This window comes from Amblyomma mixtum, chromosome 1, assembly GCF_055824585.1.
Source record: "Amblyomma mixtum isolate Tamu chromosome 1, ASM5582458v1, whole genome shotgun sequence".
NCBI lineage: Eukaryota > Metazoa > Arthropoda > Arachnida > Ixodida > Ixodidae > Amblyomma > Amblyomma mixtum.
The window spans coordinates 71037062-71058672 of record NC_143012.1 but is presented as its reverse complement, the minus strand read 5'-3'; the positions used below and the strand labels follow the sequence as shown (position 1 = coordinate 71058672).

The 21611-nt window shown below is 45.5% G+C and overlaps 2 protein-coding genes across 7 annotated transcripts in view; one reads left to right on the top strand and one right to left on the bottom strand.

The window, feature by feature from the left end:
* Window positions 1-1024: 1024 nt before the first annotated feature.
* LOC149366750 (uncharacterized) lies at window positions 1025-8096 on the top strand. The gene is made up of 5 exons (XM_089552166.1): window positions 1025-1231; window positions 1898-1937; window positions 2029-2085; window positions 2198-2341; window positions 2458-8096. Exons 1-5 carry the CDS (start codon window positions 1086-1088, stop codon window positions 2497-2499), a joined length of 429 nt encoding a protein of 142 aa, XP_089408292.1. The 5' UTR covers window positions 1025-1085; the 3' UTR covers window positions 2500-8096.
* LOC149366747 (uncharacterized) overlaps window positions 4740-21611 on the bottom strand; it is a 45931-nt gene continuing 29059 nt past the window's right edge. The window contains exons 2-5 of one of the 6 annotated variants that reach the window (XM_089552133.1): window positions 13916-14327; window positions 11858-13739; window positions 10652-10852; window positions 4740-8587 (exon numbers count right to left, since the gene is read on the bottom strand). In XM_089552133.1, coding sequence (XP_089408259.1) covers window positions 7680-8587; window positions 10652-10852; window positions 11858-11999 — 1251 coding nt within the window. In that variant the 5' untranslated portion in view covers window positions 12000-13739; window positions 13916-14327 and the 3' untranslated portion in view covers window positions 4740-7679. Of the gene's footprint in view, window positions 8588-8622; window positions 10853-11857; window positions 14346-21611 lie in introns of those variants that run through there. The other 5 variants (XM_089552124.1, XM_089552115.1, XM_089552140.1 and 2 more) reach the window with 5 other exon arrangements.

Genomic DNA, 21611 nt, shown 5'->3' with positions numbered 1-21611 from the left:
GAAATGGAGAATGTGCTGCTGCAAGCTTTTAAGCTATGTTGAACACAACAATTTTAGGTAGCTCTGTTCCAGAAACGGTGTGAGCAGCAAATTCACGAGCCAAAAGAAATGCGCACAACGAAACGGCGCTGACAGCTACAGCTGTAGCCAAAGAAATACTAAGAACGTATGAATGTCCCTGCACGCCCACGAAACACAAAACGTCTTACAAACGTCTCGGAACAGCTCCAAATGACTACAAACGTCTTGAGTTGCGTTCAAACGTCTCATAGATGTCGACAAGAAGAAGTTTCCTCTGCGACGTCTCTTAAACGCCTGCAGTCAGACGTTTGCTGTGAAACATCTGCAATCAGATGTTTTCTAGACTTGTTTCTAACGCGTGGAACTTGAGACCACGTCAAGGAGACGCGCCTAGCAATCAGCAGAGAGTTGCCGCCGTGGATTAAACAAATCACGGCACATGGCAAACGTGCACACGACAAATGGCTCTCCTGCTTGACGTTTCGAAGAGCAGGCGCGCCGGTGCAAAGACCGCTCTTTGTATTCGAACACTGAAAGCGCGTTTCCTCCTACGGAGCCCGAATCACGTTCCACATCGAGTGCAGCTAACCCGCCACTCGTAAGGCTGGATTTAGGTAACATATAATGGCCCTGAAAGTCGACGGTAGTTTCGCGAGCGAAAAAATTTGCTTCATGTTGCGAACGCCTCTGTTACGCCTCGGCTAGCTGGCGGCAGCACGCAGATTGACAGGCGCAGCGCACGCTGCCTTCGCCGAGGCCGAGCTCGCTCGCGCGCTTATCACCCGCGCGCTATCGTGTTGGAGCTTGAGTCACGCCGCAGCTTGCTGCTTGGTGTCGCTCCGCACGGTGGCGATGCAGGCTAGTTTGCCAAAGTGGTTTTAACCGTTTCAAGCAGAAATAAATCTTAGTGCAAGCTGCAAGTGCTTAGTTTTACATGAAAGTATTAGATTCAATTTGTTTTTTTGGTTCTTTGATGATTTGTTTATTTTTACGTTTAGAAATTTAGTACTTCATTTGGCCATTTAGCGTTGCAGAGGCTAGCGATAGCTACGCGCGCGAAGTGGATGCTGCGTACGTTGTGTGTTTCGCTGCGCACTTTTTTCCGCGCTGGTTGGCACTTCACGCCGCTGCAGTTTGCAGTTTCCCCTTTTTCTGCGGTATCGTTTACTACCAGTGTTGCACTGCGATGTGAGCCTCGTTTTCTGCAAAAGTAAGTAACCTTCCATTTCTTTTCTGTGGTGAACGTGTCGGCCTTGCTTTAGCTAAGCCACTAACGCGCCTGATTGAACGGTCGGCTAGTGTGTCACTGCTTTGGTTTACAAATCACAAAGCAGTATCAGCCAGTGCTTTACATACCAAAGTGCAGCGTTGAAACAGGGCATTTGCATGTATTGAGCTTTTGTTAAGTGGATACAGCCAGGCTGCTCTCGCATGCGAGTTGCTTTCTTTACCAAGGCGGTGACAAGGTGAACGTGACAAAGCTTCAAACCAACCAGCTTTGTTTAAGCGTACATTGATAAGGCGCGAATTTTTTCCTTGACATTCATTAAAGTCTGTGCTCTATTGCATTCTGGCAGGGTTTTATTCTTGCCAAGGACTCTCATCTGGCCACCTGTGTGCTCCAATTCTTGCTGTGATTGCCGTCAGTGAAACTCGCGTTAAAAAGGCTTTGGTTATCTTCACTAAGGTATTTGTTTGGGCTAGTCGGTACATTGCTATAACTGAAGGCACAGCGCACGAAGGACCTGTCCTGTCCTTCGTGCGCTGTGCCTTCAGTTTTTGGTTATCTTAACTGCGTCAAGCTTTTATTTCATTACGATTGAGAGCCCCGGCACAAAGGTAGTTTACTCAGTGGTGCTGTTCTGTATGTGTGCAGGCTGTTTGACAGTGCAGTGAAGTACTACGGCTCTTTGCAGGCATGGCAGCTTTTATTTTTTGGAAAACCATTGCACCGTGCACAGCTGGCATTGTCCCTGATTCACTGTGTACATTTCGTTTTGGGTACAGGCTGTTGAACAGTGGTTTTCAGAGGACCTCCTTGCCTGCTCAACTTCTCAAGTTTTGGTAAGCACGCTTCGCAGCTGACACCTTTTCTTTCACCTCATAATTTCTTGTATAGGTCTAGGCTGTTTACTAATGTTCATTCCACAAGCCCCATTATTCGTTTGTCCTTTAGAACCCCAACTGTTGGCCGGAGGAGCAAGGACCTGGTCTAGTTTCGCGCAAATTAATCGCAGCACCTTGTACTTGGTTGTTCAGAAGACTTGGCCTGAAGATCGTTTCAGTTCTGAGGTGGAAATCTGGACTAATGCTTCTTGTGGTAAGTAATCTCTTGTCCGCTGTTTGAGCTTCATCGTACAGATTAGAAATGGCTTGTTTGGCAATGCAGTGTTAGAAACCTTATACACACGCACTTTTATTTGTCTTATCTTTCAGATGTGCCCCTGTGTGGCTGTCAAGGTAAGGACCAAGATTTAACCCATCTCTGGTGTATACTGAAGTGATGCAGGTATTACCAGGACAGCAGCATCTCTGCTATGTTTTCTTGCGACGGTGCAAGATGTCAACCATCAACCACTTTTGATTCAGCCACATCTTGCAGGTAAGAGAAAGCCTGCTTGCAAGATGCAGCTTAGGAGGTTATGTGAGTACAGTGTGCATCACAGTAAGGCAGTGCACTTGCTATTGACTGCTTGGCTTTCAGTGTCCAAGCATGCTGTTTGAATTTTGCTTCTGTTAAAGGCCTCCACAGTGATTGACTTCTTGAGTTTATGGGGAGCCGTAGAACTCTGCTGAAATGCCGCTTGCAATGACATCATATGCATCTATGTTTTTAGTTAGCTTATTTTATTGCCTATGCTGTCACTCCTTGCCATTTCCTGGTCTTATTTGCTTCCGACTCCTCATTGGCCATTCTACATGCACCTGACCGACTGTGCTTTTGGTTACTCTAATATTTTTCACTTCTGGAGGCTGCTGAACAGAACTGGATTTGACTTCCCCTTGTTACCATCTAGTTGGCATCCTCCTTGCAAGAAAAGCGATTTTTGGAACAACTAGCGAGCTCTTCACTGCCATCCACATCACAGCAACTTGCTCACCAATGCATCCGTTGTGAACAAGGCCTAGGGCCGAATCAATTTTTGATTTAACAATTGGTTGCTGCTCGATACTTCCCAGCCATCCAAGTTATTACCGTTGTAATGTCAGCCAAACCAGTGAAGCTACCTCCTCCATGGCTTCTGACATTAATTTCCTGGTCCTTTTCTTTTTTTGTGTGGGTGTATGCACTGGATTCAATAAAGAGTTATGCAGTGCCTGAAAAGTGTGCTAGCACATGCATTTATGGCTCATTACTACAGCCATACATCCCTTGTAATGTGGGCTCATTGTTCGCGTCATTGCAAATCAGCTTTGAGTTCTTTTTTGAGTGGTGTATACCAGAAAAATGAACTATAACATTTTCAAAGCTTTAGAGGGTTTAAAGGCAGCACTAAAATCCGTCTTGAAATGCGTAAAATAATCCAGGCACCCATTTCTGAAAAAAAAAGAAACGTCTTAAAAAATTCTAGAAAAGTTCTACCTCAGAAGTTTTCTAGCCGTATACAAGCGTAGCGTTAGCAGAGCTAATAGAGGGCTAGTAAACGTCCAAGTCTAAAAAACTGCTTAGACGAAACTTCTTTTAGATGTCAAGCTTTTTCTTCCGAGACTTTTTTTTAGACGTCTATTAGCGCTTTTTGTGTTTCGTGGGCGCTTCGTATACTTGAAGCCGTGAATAATAATCCTCAGAAAGCGGGGCTATCGGGCGCCGCAATCATTTTCATACAGGTGTGTATTCATGTTTCTGATCTGCGTTGCGGCAGGTACGCCGGAGAGGAGCCAGAAACGCGTTTGCGGTTCGAACACGGTAACCTGTTAGTTCATAGTGTGCTACCCGTAGCAGCATTATTTATTATTATATTCGACGTCTGTCTACCTGCTCCATGCAAGTCTAACAAATGTGACCGAAGGCAGCGAGTTTTTCCAAGCCAGACTGCCGCGAGAAAGCTGCTCAACCAGCAAAGCGCTACAGTGAAGTCGCCGGTGGCGCCACCCCGTGCGTGTAACATATACTGCGTAAGGGAAGCCCCAGCGAGCCCACTACCCCCTTCTAGCTCACTTTAACATGGAGGCGGGCGCGGCTTGACCCGGCTACGGCCAAGGCTACAACAGGCTTTCCTGGATTTTCAATAATGATGATATTAGACATGTTTTCGGTTTCTCTGTGGCTCGGCGCAGATGCGGCGCAGCTACTAACAAAAATGCCTGTTTGGCGCAATATAAAGCAGCATTTTTCTTTTGGCGCAATTGGCGCAGCACTTCCATCACTGATTAAATACCTAAAACACGCACAACAGTTTTCAACATTAAGACAGCTAAATCAAAGCAAACCAAATAAAAAGACAAAACTACTTCACACAATATAGAATAATGTGGCCTGGTGTTCTGAAAATAAATGTGTAACGAAAGAAGTAATAATACAAATAATAAGGACACGACAAAATCTGTCAGCAGCATCAGCAACGTAGTACACATGGATCTTTGGCTTTGATTGCAGCCCTTGTGATTGCATTGCCATGCATTTACTGCTTTAAGTTAAACGTGCATCACGACGCCATCAAGTGCGAACCACAAAACAACAAACCAAAGTGTGGAGGCCGAATGGGTGAATGAGCCAACTTGCGTATTTGCGGTAACTCTCCTTTGGCCAGCAAAAACAGTGAATTGGGTGGCCGATTTTTATTCATTCATTCGTTGTTTATTTGCACAATTTCTTGCAAAATACAAAACAGTTTGCAGCAATATACAGTAATTGCAATGTTCATGCAATAAACGTAGTGCATTCTAGCAACAAAATTTTTTGCCTGGGTTCCTTTTTTTTCACTGTGCTCAGCAAGTTCGAAAACTCAGTTAATATAAATATATATTGCGATCCCAATGACTCAGAATTAACAAGGTTTTACTGTACATTTTATAAACACAAATTTTAGACTAAATTGTTGCTGAAAACCTCGTTCCAGTAAATTACAGCTTTTGTACATGACGTTCCAGTCACAGCCAACTACAGTAGCAGCTCGGTATGATCATGCTTTTTGTGGACAAGAGAAAATACCTGAAAAATAGCTCTCGCCCAGCCTACTTTGAATCCATGCAAAGTTGAATATTCTTTGCAAACCTTGCTAAAGTAATTGTGACAGGTCGGCTAGCAATGGATCTTCTCATTCCATTACTGGGAAAAGGAAACAAACCTTTACAAAACTGCGGTTTTCTTACTGTGTTTGCTGATTTCATGCCGTTTCAAATGGCCCTTTTCTTTGAATGCCATTGTGCAGAACTGACACTGATGTGGTCTTTCATTCTTATGGGCTCGCACATGCTTTGCGAGGCCGTAACTCCGTGCAAGAACATGGGGCAAAGCTGGCATTGGTATCGCTTCTCACCCATGTGGGTGCTACAGTGCTGCAAAAACAGATCTCTAAACATAAAGGTCCTCCCGCAATCATCACACTTGTACGGACGCTCACCCGTGTGGGTACGTAAGTGTACCAACAGGGCACTGTAGTGAGCAAAGTTGCTCTCGCAATGGTCACATTGGAATGGCCGTTCGCCGGTGTGGATACGTAGGTGTACCACAAGGGTGCTCTTTCGAGCAAAGCTGCGTTCGCACTGGTTGCACTGGAATGGCCGTTCGCCAGTGTGGGTACGGATGTGCTTCTTCAAGGTTGACTTTTCTGAAAAGCGACGTCCACATTCGTTGCACTGGAAGCGATAGTCACCCGTATGGGTGACAAGATGCTGGTCTAAGTTGTTTTTCTTCGAGAAGCCCTTGCTACAGTGGTTGCACTGGAAACGCAGCTTGCTGGCGTATTCATCCTGGTGGTTTCCAGGGGTAGCCACTGAGTGCTGCGCATGGGCGAAGCCATCCTGCAGGTTTTCCTCGTTTGGCAGACCATGCTCGGGCTCACTTTTGACCACGCCTGCACCATGAAAGACAGAGTACAGACAATGAAATGCGGGACCACACAAGTCACAGCTCATTTAGTGGTGTGTCCAGAAACCTATAAATCTAGAAGGCTAGCAATGGGTTGATCCTGAAATAAAAAGTACTCTGTTTTATACAGAATTTATAAACTTCAATGCAGTTGGCTGGATAATGTTTTAGTTTTTGAAAGATTAATGAGAGCAATGGGCATATTCCGTAACCAATTTAAAAAACTAGAGCTACTGCGGCAAAGTGCACGTACGATTCCTTGCTTTAGGCCTGGGATCACGCAAATCTGCCCAAGTGTTTTTCATGAATAAAAAAATGTCACTGAGCTCTGAACCATGGCACAGTACACTCCTAATGACAGCATTTCCTACACCTGTTAATGCTCCGACCTTAAATATTGTGTATATTGGAAGGAAACCTTAGGAAACTGATGGAGAAAAAGTGCTGAAGGACTTATTCCCTTTCTACAAATACAGCCAAACGCTTAACTATAAGTTAGAGCTAAGCTGCTACGACCAAACTAAAAAGTAATTACCATATTTGCTTCAGCATACTGCACCACCTCGGGTGTCATTTCACAGTACTATATGTTAGAGGGCTACCTTGTTCCATTTATAGCACCAACAAAGCAAAGTGCTCTCTACAGTTGTTCCAAAGAAATGATAAGACAATTTTCTGCATCCAGCCTCATAACAAACAGGCTCCCTGACCAAAAATAGGCTCTGGATGATATTACGAAAAGGAAATATTCAAAGTTAGGACACATAAACCAAATAAAAAGACAAAACTACTCTACTCAATCTAGAATAATGTGGCCTGGTGTTCTGAAAATAAATGTGTAATGAAAGAAGTAAGAATACAAACCATAAGGACACGACAAAATCTGTCAGTAGCAATGTAATACACATGGATCTTCATTGGCTTTGATTGCAGCCCTCGTGATTGCATTGCTATGCATTTACTGCTTTGAGCTAAGCGTGCATCATGACGCCCTCAAGTGGGAACTACAAAACAAGAAAACAAAACAAAGTGTGGAGGCGGAATGGGTGAATGTGCCAAATTGTGTATTTGGGGTAACTCTCCTTTGGCCAGCAAAAACAGTGAATTGGGTGGTCGATTTGTGTTCATTCATTCGTTGTTTATTTCCAGAATTTTTTGCAAAATACAAAACAGTTTGCAGCAATATACAGTAATTGCAATGTTCATCTAAGAAAGGAAGCGCATTGCAGAAACAAAATTTTTTGCCTGGGTCCCATTTTTCTTCGCTGTGCTCAGCAAGTTCAAAAATTCAGTTAATAGAAATATATATTGGAATCCCAATGACTCAGAATTAACAACATTTTACTGTACATTTTATAAACACTAATTTTTGTCTTAATTGCTGCTGAAAACTTTGTTCCAGTAAATTACGACTTCTGTACATGACGTTCTGGTGACAGTCGATTACAGTAGCAGCTGGGTATGATCATGCTTTTTGCGGACAAGAGAAAATACCTGAAAAATTGCTCTTTTCCAGCCTACTTTGAATCCATGTCAATTTGAATATTTTTTGCGACCCGCCTAAAGTAATTGTGACAGGTCGTTAGTAATGGATCTTCTCATTCCATTACTGGGAAAAGGCAAAGATTTACAAAACTGCGGTTTTCGTACTGTGTTTTCTGATTACATGCCGTTTCAAACTGCCCGTTTCTTTGAATGCCATTGTGCAGAACTGACACCGATAAACTGTGGTTTTCATACTGTGTTTTCTGTTTACATGCCGTTTCAAACTGTCCTTTTCTTTGAATGCCATTGTGCAGAACTGACACTGATGAACTGCGGTTTTTGTACTGTGTTTTCTGATTTCATGCCGTTTCAAATTGCCCTTTTCTTTGAATGCCATTGTGCAGAACTGACACTGATGTGGTCTTTCATTCTTATGGACTCGCACATGCTTTGCAAGGCCTGTACTCCGTGCAAAGAACATGGGGCAAAGCTGGCATTGGTATCGCCCCTCACCCGTGTGGGTGCTACGGTGCTGCAAAAATATATCTCTAAACATAAAGCTCGTCCCGCAGTCATCACACTTGTACGGACGCTCACCCGTGTGGGTACGTAAGTGCACCACCAGGGCGCTGTACTGAGCAAATTTGCTCTCGCAGTGGTCACACTGGTACGGCCGTTCGCCGGTGTGGGTACGTAGGTGTATAACAAGGCTGCTGTTTCGAGCAAAGCTCTTGTCACACTGGTCGCACTGGAATGGCCGTTCGCCAGTGTGGGTACGCATGTGTGTCTTCAAGCTTGACTTTTGTGAAAAGCGATGTCCACAGTCGTTGCACTCGAAGCGACAGTCACCCGCAAAGGCGAGAAGGTGCCTGTCTAAGTGGCTTTTCTTTGCGAAGCCCCTGCTGCAGTGGTTGCACTGAAAACGCTGCTTGCTGGCGTGTTCATCCTGGTGGTCACCAGGGGTAGCCACTGAGTGCTGCCCATGGGCGAAGCCATCCTGCAGGTTTTCCTCGGGTGGCAAACCATGCTCGGGCTCACTTTTGACCCCGCCTGCACCATGAAAGGCAGAGTACATTCAATGAAATGTGGGACCACACAAGTCACAGATCATTTAGTGGTGTGCCCAGAAATTGATAAATCTAGAAGGCGATCAAAGGGTTCATCCTAAAAAAAAGAACTCCGTTTTATACAGAAGTTATAAATTTCAATGCAGTTGGCAGGATGTTTTAGCTTTTGAAAGACTAATGAGAGCAAAAGGGCATATTCTCGAACCAACTTAAAAAGCTAGACCTACTGTGGCAAAGTGCATGTACGATTCCTTGCTTTAGGCCTGGGATCACGCAACCCTGCCAAAGTGTTTTTCAAAAATAAAAGAATGTCACTGAGCTCTGAACCATGGCAGGGTACACTCCTAATGGCAGCATTTCCAACATCTATTAATGCTCCGGTCTTAAATACCATGTATAATGGAGAAAAACCTTGAAACTGATGGAGAAAAACTGCTGAAGGACTAATTCCCTTTCTATAAATATAGCCAAACACTCAATCATAAGTTTGAGCCAAGCTGCTACGACTGAAAATAACAAAGTTACTAACACATTTGCTTCTGCATACTGCACCACCTCAGATATCATTTCACAGTACTGTGTGTTTGAGGGCTACCTGGTTCCATTTATAGCACCAACAAAGCAAAGTGCACTCTACATCTGTTCTGAAGAAATGAAGAGAGAATTTTCTTCATGCAGCCTTACAACAAACTGGCTCCCTGACCAAAGATAGGCTCAGGTTGATATTATGAAACTGAAATAATGAATACATAAAACATATACACCAGGTTTCAATGTTACAACAGATAAATCAAAGCAAACCAAATAAGAATAATGTGGCCTGGTGTTTTGAAAATAAATGTATGTATAAAGAAAGCCACTACTACTACTATCAGCAATGTAATACACATGGATCTTCATTGGCTTAGATTGCAGCCCTCGTGATAGCATTGCTATGCATTTACTCCTTTGACTTAGGCATTCATCATGACGGCTTCAAGCGGGAACTACAAAACAACAAAACAAAAAGTGTGGAGGCAGAATGGGTGAATGTGCCAAATTGTATATTTCGAGTAACTGCTTTCACCAGCAAAAATAGTGAACTGGGAGGTCAACTTTTATTCATTCATTCGTTTATTTGTAAAATTTCTTGTAAAATACAAAACAGTTTTCAAAAATATACAGTAATTGCAATGTTCATCCAATAAAGGTAGCGCATTCGAGCAACAAAATTTTTTGCCTCGGTCCCATTATTTTTTCGCTGTGCTCAGCAAATTCGAAAATTCAGTTAATTCAAACATATATTGCGATCCCAATGACTCAGAATTAACAAGGTTCTACTGTACATTCATAAACACTAATTTTTGTCTTAATTGCTGCTGAAAACCTTGTGCCAGTAAATTACGACTTTTGTACGACGTTCCAGTCACAGTCCATTACAGTAGCTGCTCGGTATGATCATGCTTTTTGTGGACAAGAGAAAGGACCTGAAAAATAGCTCTGCCCCAGCCTACTTTGAATCCCTACAAATTTGAATATTTTTTGCCAACCTTGCTAAAGTAATTGCGATATGTTCGCTAGCAATGGAAATTCTCATCCCATTACTGGGAAAAGGCAACAAACTTTTACAAAACTGCAGTTTTCGTACTGTGTTTGCTGATTTCATGCTGTTTCAAATGGCCCTTTTCTTTGAATGCCATTGTGCAGAACTGACACTGATGTGGTCTTTCATTCTTATGGGCTCGCACATGCTTTGCAAGGTGTGTACTCCGTGCAAAGAACATGGGGCAAAGCTGGCATTGGTATCGCTCCTCACCCGTGTGGGTACATAAGTGCACCACCAGGGCGCTGTAGTGAGCAAAGTTGCTCTCGCAGTGGTCACACTGGTACGGCCGTTCGCCAGTGTGGATACGCAAGTGTACCCCAAGGTTGCTCTTTCGAGCAAAGCTCTTGTCGCACTGGTCACACTGGAATGGCCGTTCGCCAGTGTGGGTACTCATGTGTCTCTTCAAGTGAGACTTTTCTGCAAAGCGACGTCCACAGTCGTTGCACTGGAACTGATAGTCACCCGTATGAGTGAGAAGGTGCCGGTTTAAGTGGCTTTTCCATGGGAAGCCCCTGCTGCAAAAGCTGCACTGGAAACGCTGCTTACTGGCGTGTTCATCCCGGTGGTTTCCAGGGGTAGCCACTGAGTGCTGCCCATGGGCGAAGCCATCCTGCAGGTTTTCCTCGGGTGGCAAACCATGCTCGGGCTCACTTTTGACCACGCCTGCACCATGAAAGGCAGAGTACATTCAATTAAATGCGTGACCACACAAGTCACAGCTCATTTAGTGGTGTGCCCAGAAATTGATAAATCTAGAAGGCAATCAAAGGGTTCATCCTAAAAAAAAACTTCGTTTTATACAGAATTTATAAATTTCAATGCAGTTGGCAGGATAATGTTTTAGCTTTTGAAAGACTAATGAGAGCAAAGGGCCTATTCTCGAACCAACTTAAAAAGCTAGAGCTACTGCGGCAAAGTGCACGTACGATTCCTTGCTTTAGGCCTAGGATCACGCAACCCTGCCAAAGTGTTTTTCAAAAATAAAAGAATGTCACTGAGCTCTGAATCATGGCAGAGTACACTCCTTCCAACATCTATTAATGGTCCATTTTTAAATATCGGGTATAATGGAGAAAAACCTTGAAACTGATGGAGAAAAACTGCTGAAGGACTAATTCCCTTTCTATAAATATAGCCAAACACTCAATCATAAGTTTGAGCCAAGCTTTTATGACAGAAAATAACAAAGTTCCTAACACATTTGCTTCTGCATACAGCACCACCTCAGGTATCATTTCACAGTACTATGTGTTTGAGGGCTACCTTGTTCCTTTTATAGCACCAACAAAGCAAAGTGCACTCTACATCCGTTCTTAAGAAATGAATAGAGAATTTTCTTCATGCAGCCTTACAACAAACAGGCTCCCTGACCAAAAATAGGCTCAGGTTGATATTACAAAAATGGTTGGTTGGTTTATAGGGTTTAACGTCCCAAAGCGACTAAGGCTATGAGAGGCACCGTAGTGAAGGGCTCCGGAAATTTCGACCACCTGGGGTTCTTTAACATGCACTGACATCGCACAGTACACAGGCCTCTGGAATTTCTCCTCCAAAGAAATTCAACCGCCGCGGCCGGTATCGAACCCGCGTCTTTCGGGACAGCAGCCGAGCACCATAGCCACTGAGCCACCACTCTGCTGCTTACTCTCGTGTTCAAACACTGCTTACTCGCGTGTTCATCCTGGCGGTTTCCAGGTGTAGCCCCTGAGTGCTGCTCATGGGCGAAGCCATCCTGCAGGTTTTCCTCGGATGGCAAACCATGGTCGGGCTCACTTTTGACCACGCCTGCACCATGAAAGGCAGAGTACATTCAATGAAATGTGGTACCACACAAGTCACAGCTCATTTAGTGGGGTGTCCAGAAACCTATAAATCTAGAAGGCAAGCAATGGGTTGATCCTGAATAAAAAAAAGAACATCGCTTTACACAGAATTTATAAATTCCAATGCAGTTGGCAGGATAATGTTTTAGCTTTTGAAAGATTAATGAGAGCAATGGGCATATTCCGTAACCAATTTAAATCTAGAGCTACTACAGCAAAGTGCATCTACAATTCCTTGCTTTATGCTTGGGATCATGTAAATCTGCCAAAGTGTTTTTCACAAATAAACGAATGTCACAGCTGTGAACCATGTCAGAGTACATGCTAATTACAGCATTTCCAACATCTATTAACACTCTGGTCTTAAATACCATGTATATTGGAGAAAAACCTTGAGAGTAAAACTGCTGAAGGACTAATTCCCTGTCTACAAATGTACAGCCAAATGCGCAATCATAAGTTTGATCCAAGCTGCTACGAGTGAAAACAACAAAAGAATTAACACATTTGCTTCTGCATATTGCACCGCCTCAGGTATCGTTTCACAGTCCTATATGTTCGAGGGTTACCTTGTTCCATTTAAAGCACCAACAAAGCAAAGTGCTTTGTGCAGCTGTTCTGAAGAAATGAAGAGATAATTTTCTTTACGCAGCCTTAAAAGAAACAGGCTCCCGAGCAAAAATAGGCTCAGACTGATATTCTGAAACTGAAATAATGAATAAATACTTAAAACATATACACCAGGTTTCAATGTTAGGAAAGAAAAATTAAAGCAAACTAAATAAAAAGACAAAACTTCTCCTCTCAATCTAGCATAATCTGACCTGGGGTTCTGAAAAATAAATGTGCAACAAAAGAAATAAGAACACAAACAATAAGGACACAACAAATTCTGTCAGCAGCATCAGTAATACACAAGGTTAAAAGTAATCCCCAACAACATCCACACTCTAATACACAGCAATAAAAATAATCGTCAGCAGCATCAGAAATGTAATACACAGCATTAAAAATAGTCACAAATCATTAGTACGAAACAACAATGAACCACAGTACACAATCTTTCCTAACACCGAATACAACCAGAAGCACGTGCACTACAAGCTTCTGTGGACATGAGGTCAAACAGTGGCCGTCAAGATTCATACCACGATATCCGACTGCATACCGAGAAAATTTTGCTACAGCTTTTGAGAGCTCATTTTATAAGAAATTTGTATGAAGAAGCGGAAGGAAAACTATTAGTTACAATAACGAGACTCGACTACCGTGGCAGAAGCACAATGAAATCCCAATACCTAAACTGATGAGACTACAGTACAAAAAGCAAGAAATAGTATGATGCAGAAAACGCACAGCCACACAACAAGCACTTCTTCTACAGCATTTTTTTTAGTGTGTGTGTGTGCAAAAGTGCAACTTGTACTCCAGTGTGTTGGGTCACAAGGTTTCCTCAACACTCATGCACAATATCACATTTGGAATGTTCCACGATGGCCATTGTTCACGCTGCAGTGATGCAGTTGGGCTCTAAGCGTTAACGGGGCAGGGTCTGATGTGCCCCATTCTTTGCAGTACACAGTCTCGCACATCTCACAATCACAATCTCAGATCACTGGATATGTCGTTTCAAGCTGTTCAGCCTGCAAATGTTGGCAGCTGGTTTTCACGGATCTTCGTCCTGGTAGTTTGCGTACTCTTTGGCCTGCCAGTATTGGTTTCGATGCCTGCAAAAATGAAACGGAGCAAAGAATTTGATTAGAATAAGAGAGGTGGTACTGCCGGTTTCAATCTCCAGTCCAGGACGAATATTTCTTTCAATGAAGATTCTCGGAAAGCTGTGAAGCTTTCTGAAGGAGCCGTGTGGGTGCACTCTGGTTGATATTAACAAGTAGTCACTAACGTCGGATAGAACTTCAGCCTGCAGTGAAGCTCCGCTTGCACTCAGGGCTGTCGCACAGAATTCCTACACGACAAAAAAGTTGTCTGCTGTTAAAACTTTTCTTGTTACCTACAAGAAAGAAATTATGAGCTCTAAAATTCTGATAAAAGGCTCGTTTAATAAAGTCAAATATTGTGATTGGCTAGCGGAGTAATACAAGACACCGCAGACCATCCTACTGTAAGTGAAATATATTTCACCTTCGGGGTTTCCCGTTAATATAGAGGACTCTACTCAACCAACAGTCAGGTCAAAGGATACACTGTGTTACAGGATACGAGCATCGATGGTTCTCCTACGGGTGGCAGCAGTTCCGTGGGGAGATTCAACTGGCAACTTGTACTCCTCCTCTTTTCAACATCAGATGTGGTACCTGCGAAATGAAACAGAGCTAGGCAACCCAAATCAAAAGAAAATTCCGAGGCCACAATCAGCATTGTTTTTACGCTTCGTGTATTTAACAATAATACTATGGATACCCCCGGGGCATGTCAAAGGAAAAATAAATATTCCAGAAATTCCTCGTGCTGACAAGCCATTGGAGAAGAACTGCGTTGTGTGCGAGGCTCATTTCGACGAGAGATTCATCGTCCGTAGCTACAAGCATGTCATCAACAGCGAGTCTGTGGAAATCCCTCGTGATCGGCCTACACTGACAGACGACACGATTTTTACGATATTTCCGAATGTGCCTGCTTACCTCTCAAAAAAGCTGCCTCCAAAAAGACAGACAGTATCGTCCAATGGAGGTGCAACTTCCAAGCGTAGAAAGGTTGACTCCATTGACGAGGAGCCACAGAGTGCTGAAACCATCGTTCCATCAAGCTTGAACTGTAGCGGCGGCTACAATATCTTTGAGGGTATGATGCAAGAAGACCTTCCAAGTAAGTACTGGGCGAAACGTGTAATCCCAAAGGACACGGACGTTGTGGCATTCTCAGTGTGCGCTTCAAGTGGTGGAGCTCTGTTCTTTGAAAAGTTACTTTTGTGTTCAGGTAATGCCTCAACCTTTCATTGCACGACATACAGGGTCTGTTCTGAAAGTAGTAGGACTGGTTTTTTTCCTGGGCGAACGGGCGGACGAGAGGTGGTCTGCGCGTGCAGGATCGTTCAAGGGGGATATTGGGAATGCTGGGGAAAATCGGCAGTCGGCTCTCGGCCGTTGAAGAGAGGAGGTCGCTTGTACTCTGAACCCCTGTCGAAACGTCCCGTCACGCAGAATCGTCGAGCGTTTACTGCATCAGCGATACGCGATCAAATTTTGTGTAAATCTTGGTAAAACGGGCAAAGAGACTCGCAACATGATTAAGGAGGCCTACGGTGACGCTTCCATGGGTAGATCAGGTGTTTTTGATAGGCACAAGCTTTTCTGAGAAGGCAAGGAAAGAGTGGAGGAAGACGACCGCTTCAGACGCCCTTCGACCAGCAAGACCAACGAAAATGTGTAGCGAGGGAAACATTTACTTAACAGTGATCTATCAGAATGATTGCTGATGACTTGAGCATTCCTCAAACCCAAGTTTTTGGGATCGTGACAGAAAACTTATCCATGAGGAAAGCGTGCGCAAAGTTGGTGCCGGGAGTGTTGTCAGAGGAGGAAAAGGCCAACCGGTAGGATCTTCTTCGTCATCTGAATGAGGACCCCGATTTTTTGTCCCGCGCAAGGCGGCAACGCTGTCTCAGCCCCCCTACAGCCTCGACTTGGCCCTGCCAGACTTTTTTCTATTCCCGAGAATAAAATCGACGCTCGAGGGGAAACATCACGGATCGGTAGAGGTGGTTCAACAGGCCGTGACGAGGGAGCTAAACAGCATTCCGGTCCAGGTGTTCCTGGAGGCGTACGAAAACTGTAAAACTCATTAGCAGCAGTGAGTAGGTGCGGAAGGGTGCTACCTTGAAAAATTGTAATCGTTTGTACTACTCTCTTGAATAAATTTTGTTTAAAAAAAATGAGTCCTACTACTTTCAGAACAGACCATGTATGTACAGGGTGTTCTTGTAAAAACAGTGGATGTCGACAGCATTAGTGATGTTAAGGACCTCCTGCTCGAAATGGATGCCATGATTTCTTGCGAGGGGTTTGAAATGGAAACAGGAATGCAAAGTGCGCAAATAAATACAAAGCACAGACTCCATGAAGGGAAACTTCACAGCCTCACGTTCTGTGGAACGGTCCAATATAGAAGCCTATGCTTGCAGTGCAAGTACCTTCGTAAGCTGTTGAAAAATCAGGCATACTGCAAGCGTACAAAAGCGAGACGGGAAAAAGCTAACCTCACACAGAAGCTAACGCGAAAAAATGCGCAGCTGCGACGGTAAAAGCGCAGCATTGCAAAGTTGAGTGAGACCATAGAAAAGATGAAACAGGACAACGAAGCTATAAGTAGCTCTAGTTTTGAAGAGAAGTTGCAAAGCCTGCCAAAAAAGCAGCAAGTGCAGGTACGTGAATGCTTTTAAGCATCGAAAAGGAGAAAAACGAATGGAATGATATTTCAGCAAGAGTGGAACCTTGAATGCATTGTGATGAATGTAAAAAGCCCGCGTCTTTACGAGCACATTCGTAAGCTCAAGGTCATGGTTTTACCGAGCCCTTCGTGCCTGCATACTTATGTCCGTAAATATAAAAGTGGTCTTGGCTTTAATGAAGAAGTGCTCACGGCTGTTGCAGAGAAAGCACGCACTATTGATCCGTATCACCGACACGGTGGCATACTCATGCACGAAATGAAACTGTCCGAAAACTTGACTCTAAACAGCAAAGGGCAAGTCCACGGTTTTGTTGACCTTGGCAAGTACAGCTCACCAGGGCAAGAAGGTGCTCAGTGTGACCATGGCCTTGTAATTTTGTTTCAACCATCACAGGCAGATGGCAACAAATTCTCGGTGCGTTTGGCGCGCGAAGCAATGTAAAGGCTAGCCAAAATGATTGCTGACGCTGTGATTTGTGCCGAGAAATCGGGGCTCTGTGGATGTTGTAACATGCGGCGGGGCTGTGTGGAACCGCAGAATGTGGAAAATTTTCAGTGTAAGTGGGAAGTTTGGAAAGACAGTGTGCAAAGTAAAGCACCCAGTGGATCCAAGCCGGTATTTGCATTTTTTGTCAGACTTCCCCCACCTGGTGAAATGTGTGCGTAATGCTGTAACCTCCAAAGGGCTCTTAACACCAGATGGTCGAGTTAGCAGCAAATATGTGAAGGAGGCCTGCAAATGCAACGCTTCAAGTTCAGTGACCCTCAGGGCAATGCCGCATGTCACCATGGCTGTTTGCCAGCCTAATGGCTTTGAAAAAATGCAGGTCAACTTGGCGTTCACCTTCTTCAGTGATGAAGTTTTAAGGGGCCTGTATGTCTACAACAGCCAAGTGGAACACTGCTATGGCGCTGGCTGTACCAAGGCTACTTCTGCATTTGTCTCGATGATGAGAGACCTCATCGATGCCATGACATCGAGATACTCAAAGCGAGGTTTAAGACCAGACAGTAAAGAAGTAGCAAGCATCAAACGCTTTCTCGAGTTTTTAGCAACCTGGGAAGAAGCTGTGCCTAAGCAGGGTGGGTTCCTGGGCGAATCAACAGCCGAAGGACCTCGTGTCGCTCTTAACATCACACTTAACAGCTCTATGTCACGAAAACCTTGGGGTTTAAGTACTTGATGACTTCTCGTTTGTGCCAAGACGCGCTTGAAAACCTCTTCGGGATACTGAGGCAAATGTCAGGCTCGAACGATCATCCTACACCGACACAATTTTTGATATCTCTGAACTGCCTCAGTTTTTACAGCTTAGCGCAGTCACCCTCCAGTGGCCACATTCCTTCAGCAGTCCTGAGAAGCCTTCTAAGTCCGGGCACTCACACTAATCCCATGAAACTACAAAATAAGCTGGATGAGCTTCTAGATGTGGGTCGTCTCAATGAAGTTCATGAAATGAATGTGGCATGTGAAGTACTCCCTGACCACACTGAAATCGTTGGACGCAAAAGTGACTCCCGGGACACTTATTACGTCAGTGGCTATGTGGCCCGGAAGATGTTGAAAAAGACCAAGTGTAACGAATGTAGCAGGCTGTAAATTCACCCTGAGGACTCGAGCTTGCTTCCGGCAGAGTCATGCTTCACACGTTACATAGATAGAGATGGCCTCCTGTACCCGTCCGAGTCCCTAGCAGACCTGGTCAAAGCTATGGAGGAAGCATCATGGACCTCATCTCTTGCCTGTCTGTGAAAAGGTTAAATATGCTCGGCTGTGAGCAGCACAAAGTCGAAGTGACGAATCAAATCATTCGCTTCTTCACACTAACAAGGATGCCTTTTCTTGTTGCTGGAGAAAATGCGCCCAACCAAAAGGTCCCAAAGGTCCCATTAGGAAATTTGATGTCACAATCTGGCTGTGTTTGACAAAGGTAGAAATCAATTTTCGTAAACTGGTTTATGACTACATCTGTGTTTGCCAATCAAATCTCAATGCCATGTGTGTATGCCCATTTTAGCATTGCATATTGACTTCTTTTTACTTGCCTTATTTACTTCCTTTAGCCTAGTTTTTGTATAACTTGCAGTTCTCCCCTACACTGATGCATATTTTCTGTTCATTTTCTTTTGATGGTGTTTTTGACGTTCAATTAAGAGTGTGTCAAAATATATGTCCTGCCTATTGAAGCTTGTACGAAATAGACCTTGCGTTTCGATGTGCAAGTCATCAAAATAAAGCTTTCAAGTATGGTTGCTGATGCTTCTACTTGAATTGAGATGTCATGGAGAACATCGCGGCATCAAAGCGAAAACTGCACGGACGTTGTTTTGGTGACAAGCTCACGGCAAGTCATTTGATTCGCCATCTTCCAGCGCTTCGGAATGCCAGCGACGCACGCAGCTAATATACAGGGAAGCAAGTTCAAACATAGTTTTCAGTGCCAATACACGCTTTGCTGCGAGCCGTCAGAAAAGTGTGCCAACCAGCCTTTTTTGTAATCTGCACGGTATCGTGAAATAGCTGCAACAAAAAGCGGGTGCTACGCACGCACGCAGGGGGGGGGGGGAGTCTCGGAGCCGACAGCAGCGCTGCTGCATCTGGATGAATTCTCGCTACCTCTCTGGCGCGCCGATGCGAACACCTTTCCCTCTAGCCCAAGCTGCATTCGATTCAGCCGTGGTTCTCTGCACCGCCGGAACCGGTTCACGGTGCGCTGCACCAAAGCGCTCGATTCACAGCGCCCCCTGCACCACCGTCCGCGATTGATTTTGGTGCAGTCGTGGTGCCGCTTCGGTGCAAAGAACCGCGGCACCGTCAGAGGCGGAGGTGCAGGATTGTGGTGCACGTGTTTGACGACGTAAGCAGACGACGCGCGCAGCCGACGAAATGTTTGTTAACATCAATGGACAACTAAAGAAAGTTTTCCCCGTTTCTAGCGACAGCCTGAACAGCCTCTTGAATTCGAAGCTGAAATACCTAGCTACTACGCTTTCGTAGTAGTTGGGAATTCTGTTGCGGTCTGTCCGAACTGTGTTGCTGCTAAAGAAAGCACCACGTCGGCTTCCTCATCTTCGCTGTCTGACGACTGAGAAAATTCCATAAAAGTGGATTCGGCGATGTCGTAGTCCATGACTCCACGAGGCACGAAAAACAGACGCGACGCACCGCAACGCAACACAACACACCACGACGGACGAGAACCGGATAGCAGACGACAAGGCCTGTGCGTGCACGCGCTCGATTGAAAATCTCCGCACCAGTGATTTGTGACGCTGCTGACGCGCTCCAACTGCACCAAGAAACTGGAATTGCACCGCGCCGGCACCAACGGAACTTTTTCAGAATTAGTGCAGAGAACCAGTTCTGAATCGAACAGACCTCCAGTGGCGGTCCTAAGGGGGAGGGGGGGAAGGGGCGGTCACCCCCCCCCCCCAAAAGCTTTGCATATTTTCCCGGACGTCCGTTTTCAGGCTCTCATAGGGTGAGATGTAATTTTTGACGTAGAACTCGAAAGCTTTTTCCTCCGTGATGCGTCAAGTAGTCCGCTACTTTGTACGTTCCCCGTGTTAGTGGCTGTCTTATTTTACACAATTCTACGTTCTACACGTTGGTAGTTATACGAGCACAATTCGTAGTGACTGTCGAGGTATCGTGGTCCTGCCGTGCCCCCACCGTTGTCTTGCCATGCCGCGGGCGTTGCGATGACGGCGGTGTCATTCACCTGCACTTGCGGTGGCCAGTAACCTCGCCGGGGTGGCAAACAGCCACCCATTCATGTCTTTATCCCACCATGGGACACAGCGACGACAGCGAGGGGATCATCCCTTTTTGGCTTGACAAGGAGCACCGACCAGCCGCCTTGAAGGAGGGTGCTGAGGGCGAAACAAAGCCAGTTCCCAGAACTGAGCAATGAAGGCCGCTAATCCCACTGGTGAAATGTCTGGGCAGGGGCTTTGACCTTCGTGGACATGCCGTGGAGGGATATCTCAGCCGTCAGCTTGTTTCCCTTGGTATCGAAATGAATACTAGAGCTGTGCACGGGCTCGGGCCGGCCCGAAAGCCCGTACCCGGCCCGGCCCGCGGGCCGGGCTCGGGCCTTGCGGAAGTCTATTCACCCGGGCCCGGGCCGGGCTCGGGCCACGGTATATTTGTCTCGGACGGGCAGGCCGGGCTTCGCAATCGCGATTGCTCCTGCGTGGCTCCAGCCGCCCTACTGTTGCAAGGTTTGGAACTAATCTCCACATGAGTGGTCTCACGAGCCCAAATGACACTGCACTAAGGAAGGTGAGGTGTGTCGAACCGAAGGCACTCGCAAAAGTACCCTCCACCACGCGTTGACGGGGGCCGGGTGGGAGGGGTGGGGGGGTCATTATCACATGTACGGGACAACAGGATTCTCGCTCGTGTGGCAACAACGACGTGTTGTGACCATTATCTTCTTGCTCGCCATGGTTACCTGCGTAGGCGCATAGTTTAGTTGCCGTCACGTGAATGCACGGAGGTCGCGCGACTCGATTCGTCACGGAGGACAGCGAAATCGGGCATCAAACATGTCGCTGGCGACTCATTGGGGTCGCCCCCTCCGTGACCATTCGAGTGCCTCCGAGAGTCACCAGAGTGAAATTATCTCTTTCTGTTTCATCGTCACTTCAGTTTCAGTTTTGCAGGTCGGGCCGGGCCCGGGCCGTGCCTTAACTAACTCGGGCCGGGCCCGGGCGGGCTTAGGTTTCTTCAGTGTCGGGCCGGGCCGGGCCTCCGTCAGTAGTGTAGGGCTCGGGCCGGGAGCGGGCTGAAATTTTCGGCCCATGCACAGCTCTAATGAATACTGCTCGCGTAAACGTTCACATTCAAAGATTGAGTAATGGTATAACGTCTATAGCATTCGCCATTTGTTTTTCAACAACAAAGCGCAAAAAATTTTGTGTAAATAAAAAAAATCGTTGTTTCTATTTTTCTTTCTTTTTTGTTGTAAGGAAATCTGCCCCCCCCCCCCTCCCCCCCCTAAAACCACGCTCTGGGACCGCCACTGGGGTGAGGCTGTTTTTACAACAAATCCGACTAGGGCGGGGCCTCGTCTTTTTTCACGTGACTAAACGTCACCAACCCTGATCGTGGCGTCACGGTTTTTCTGAAGAAAATGCAATAAAAAGCAACGCGCCCCGTCTGCAACTTTTCCCGCCGTTTTGCG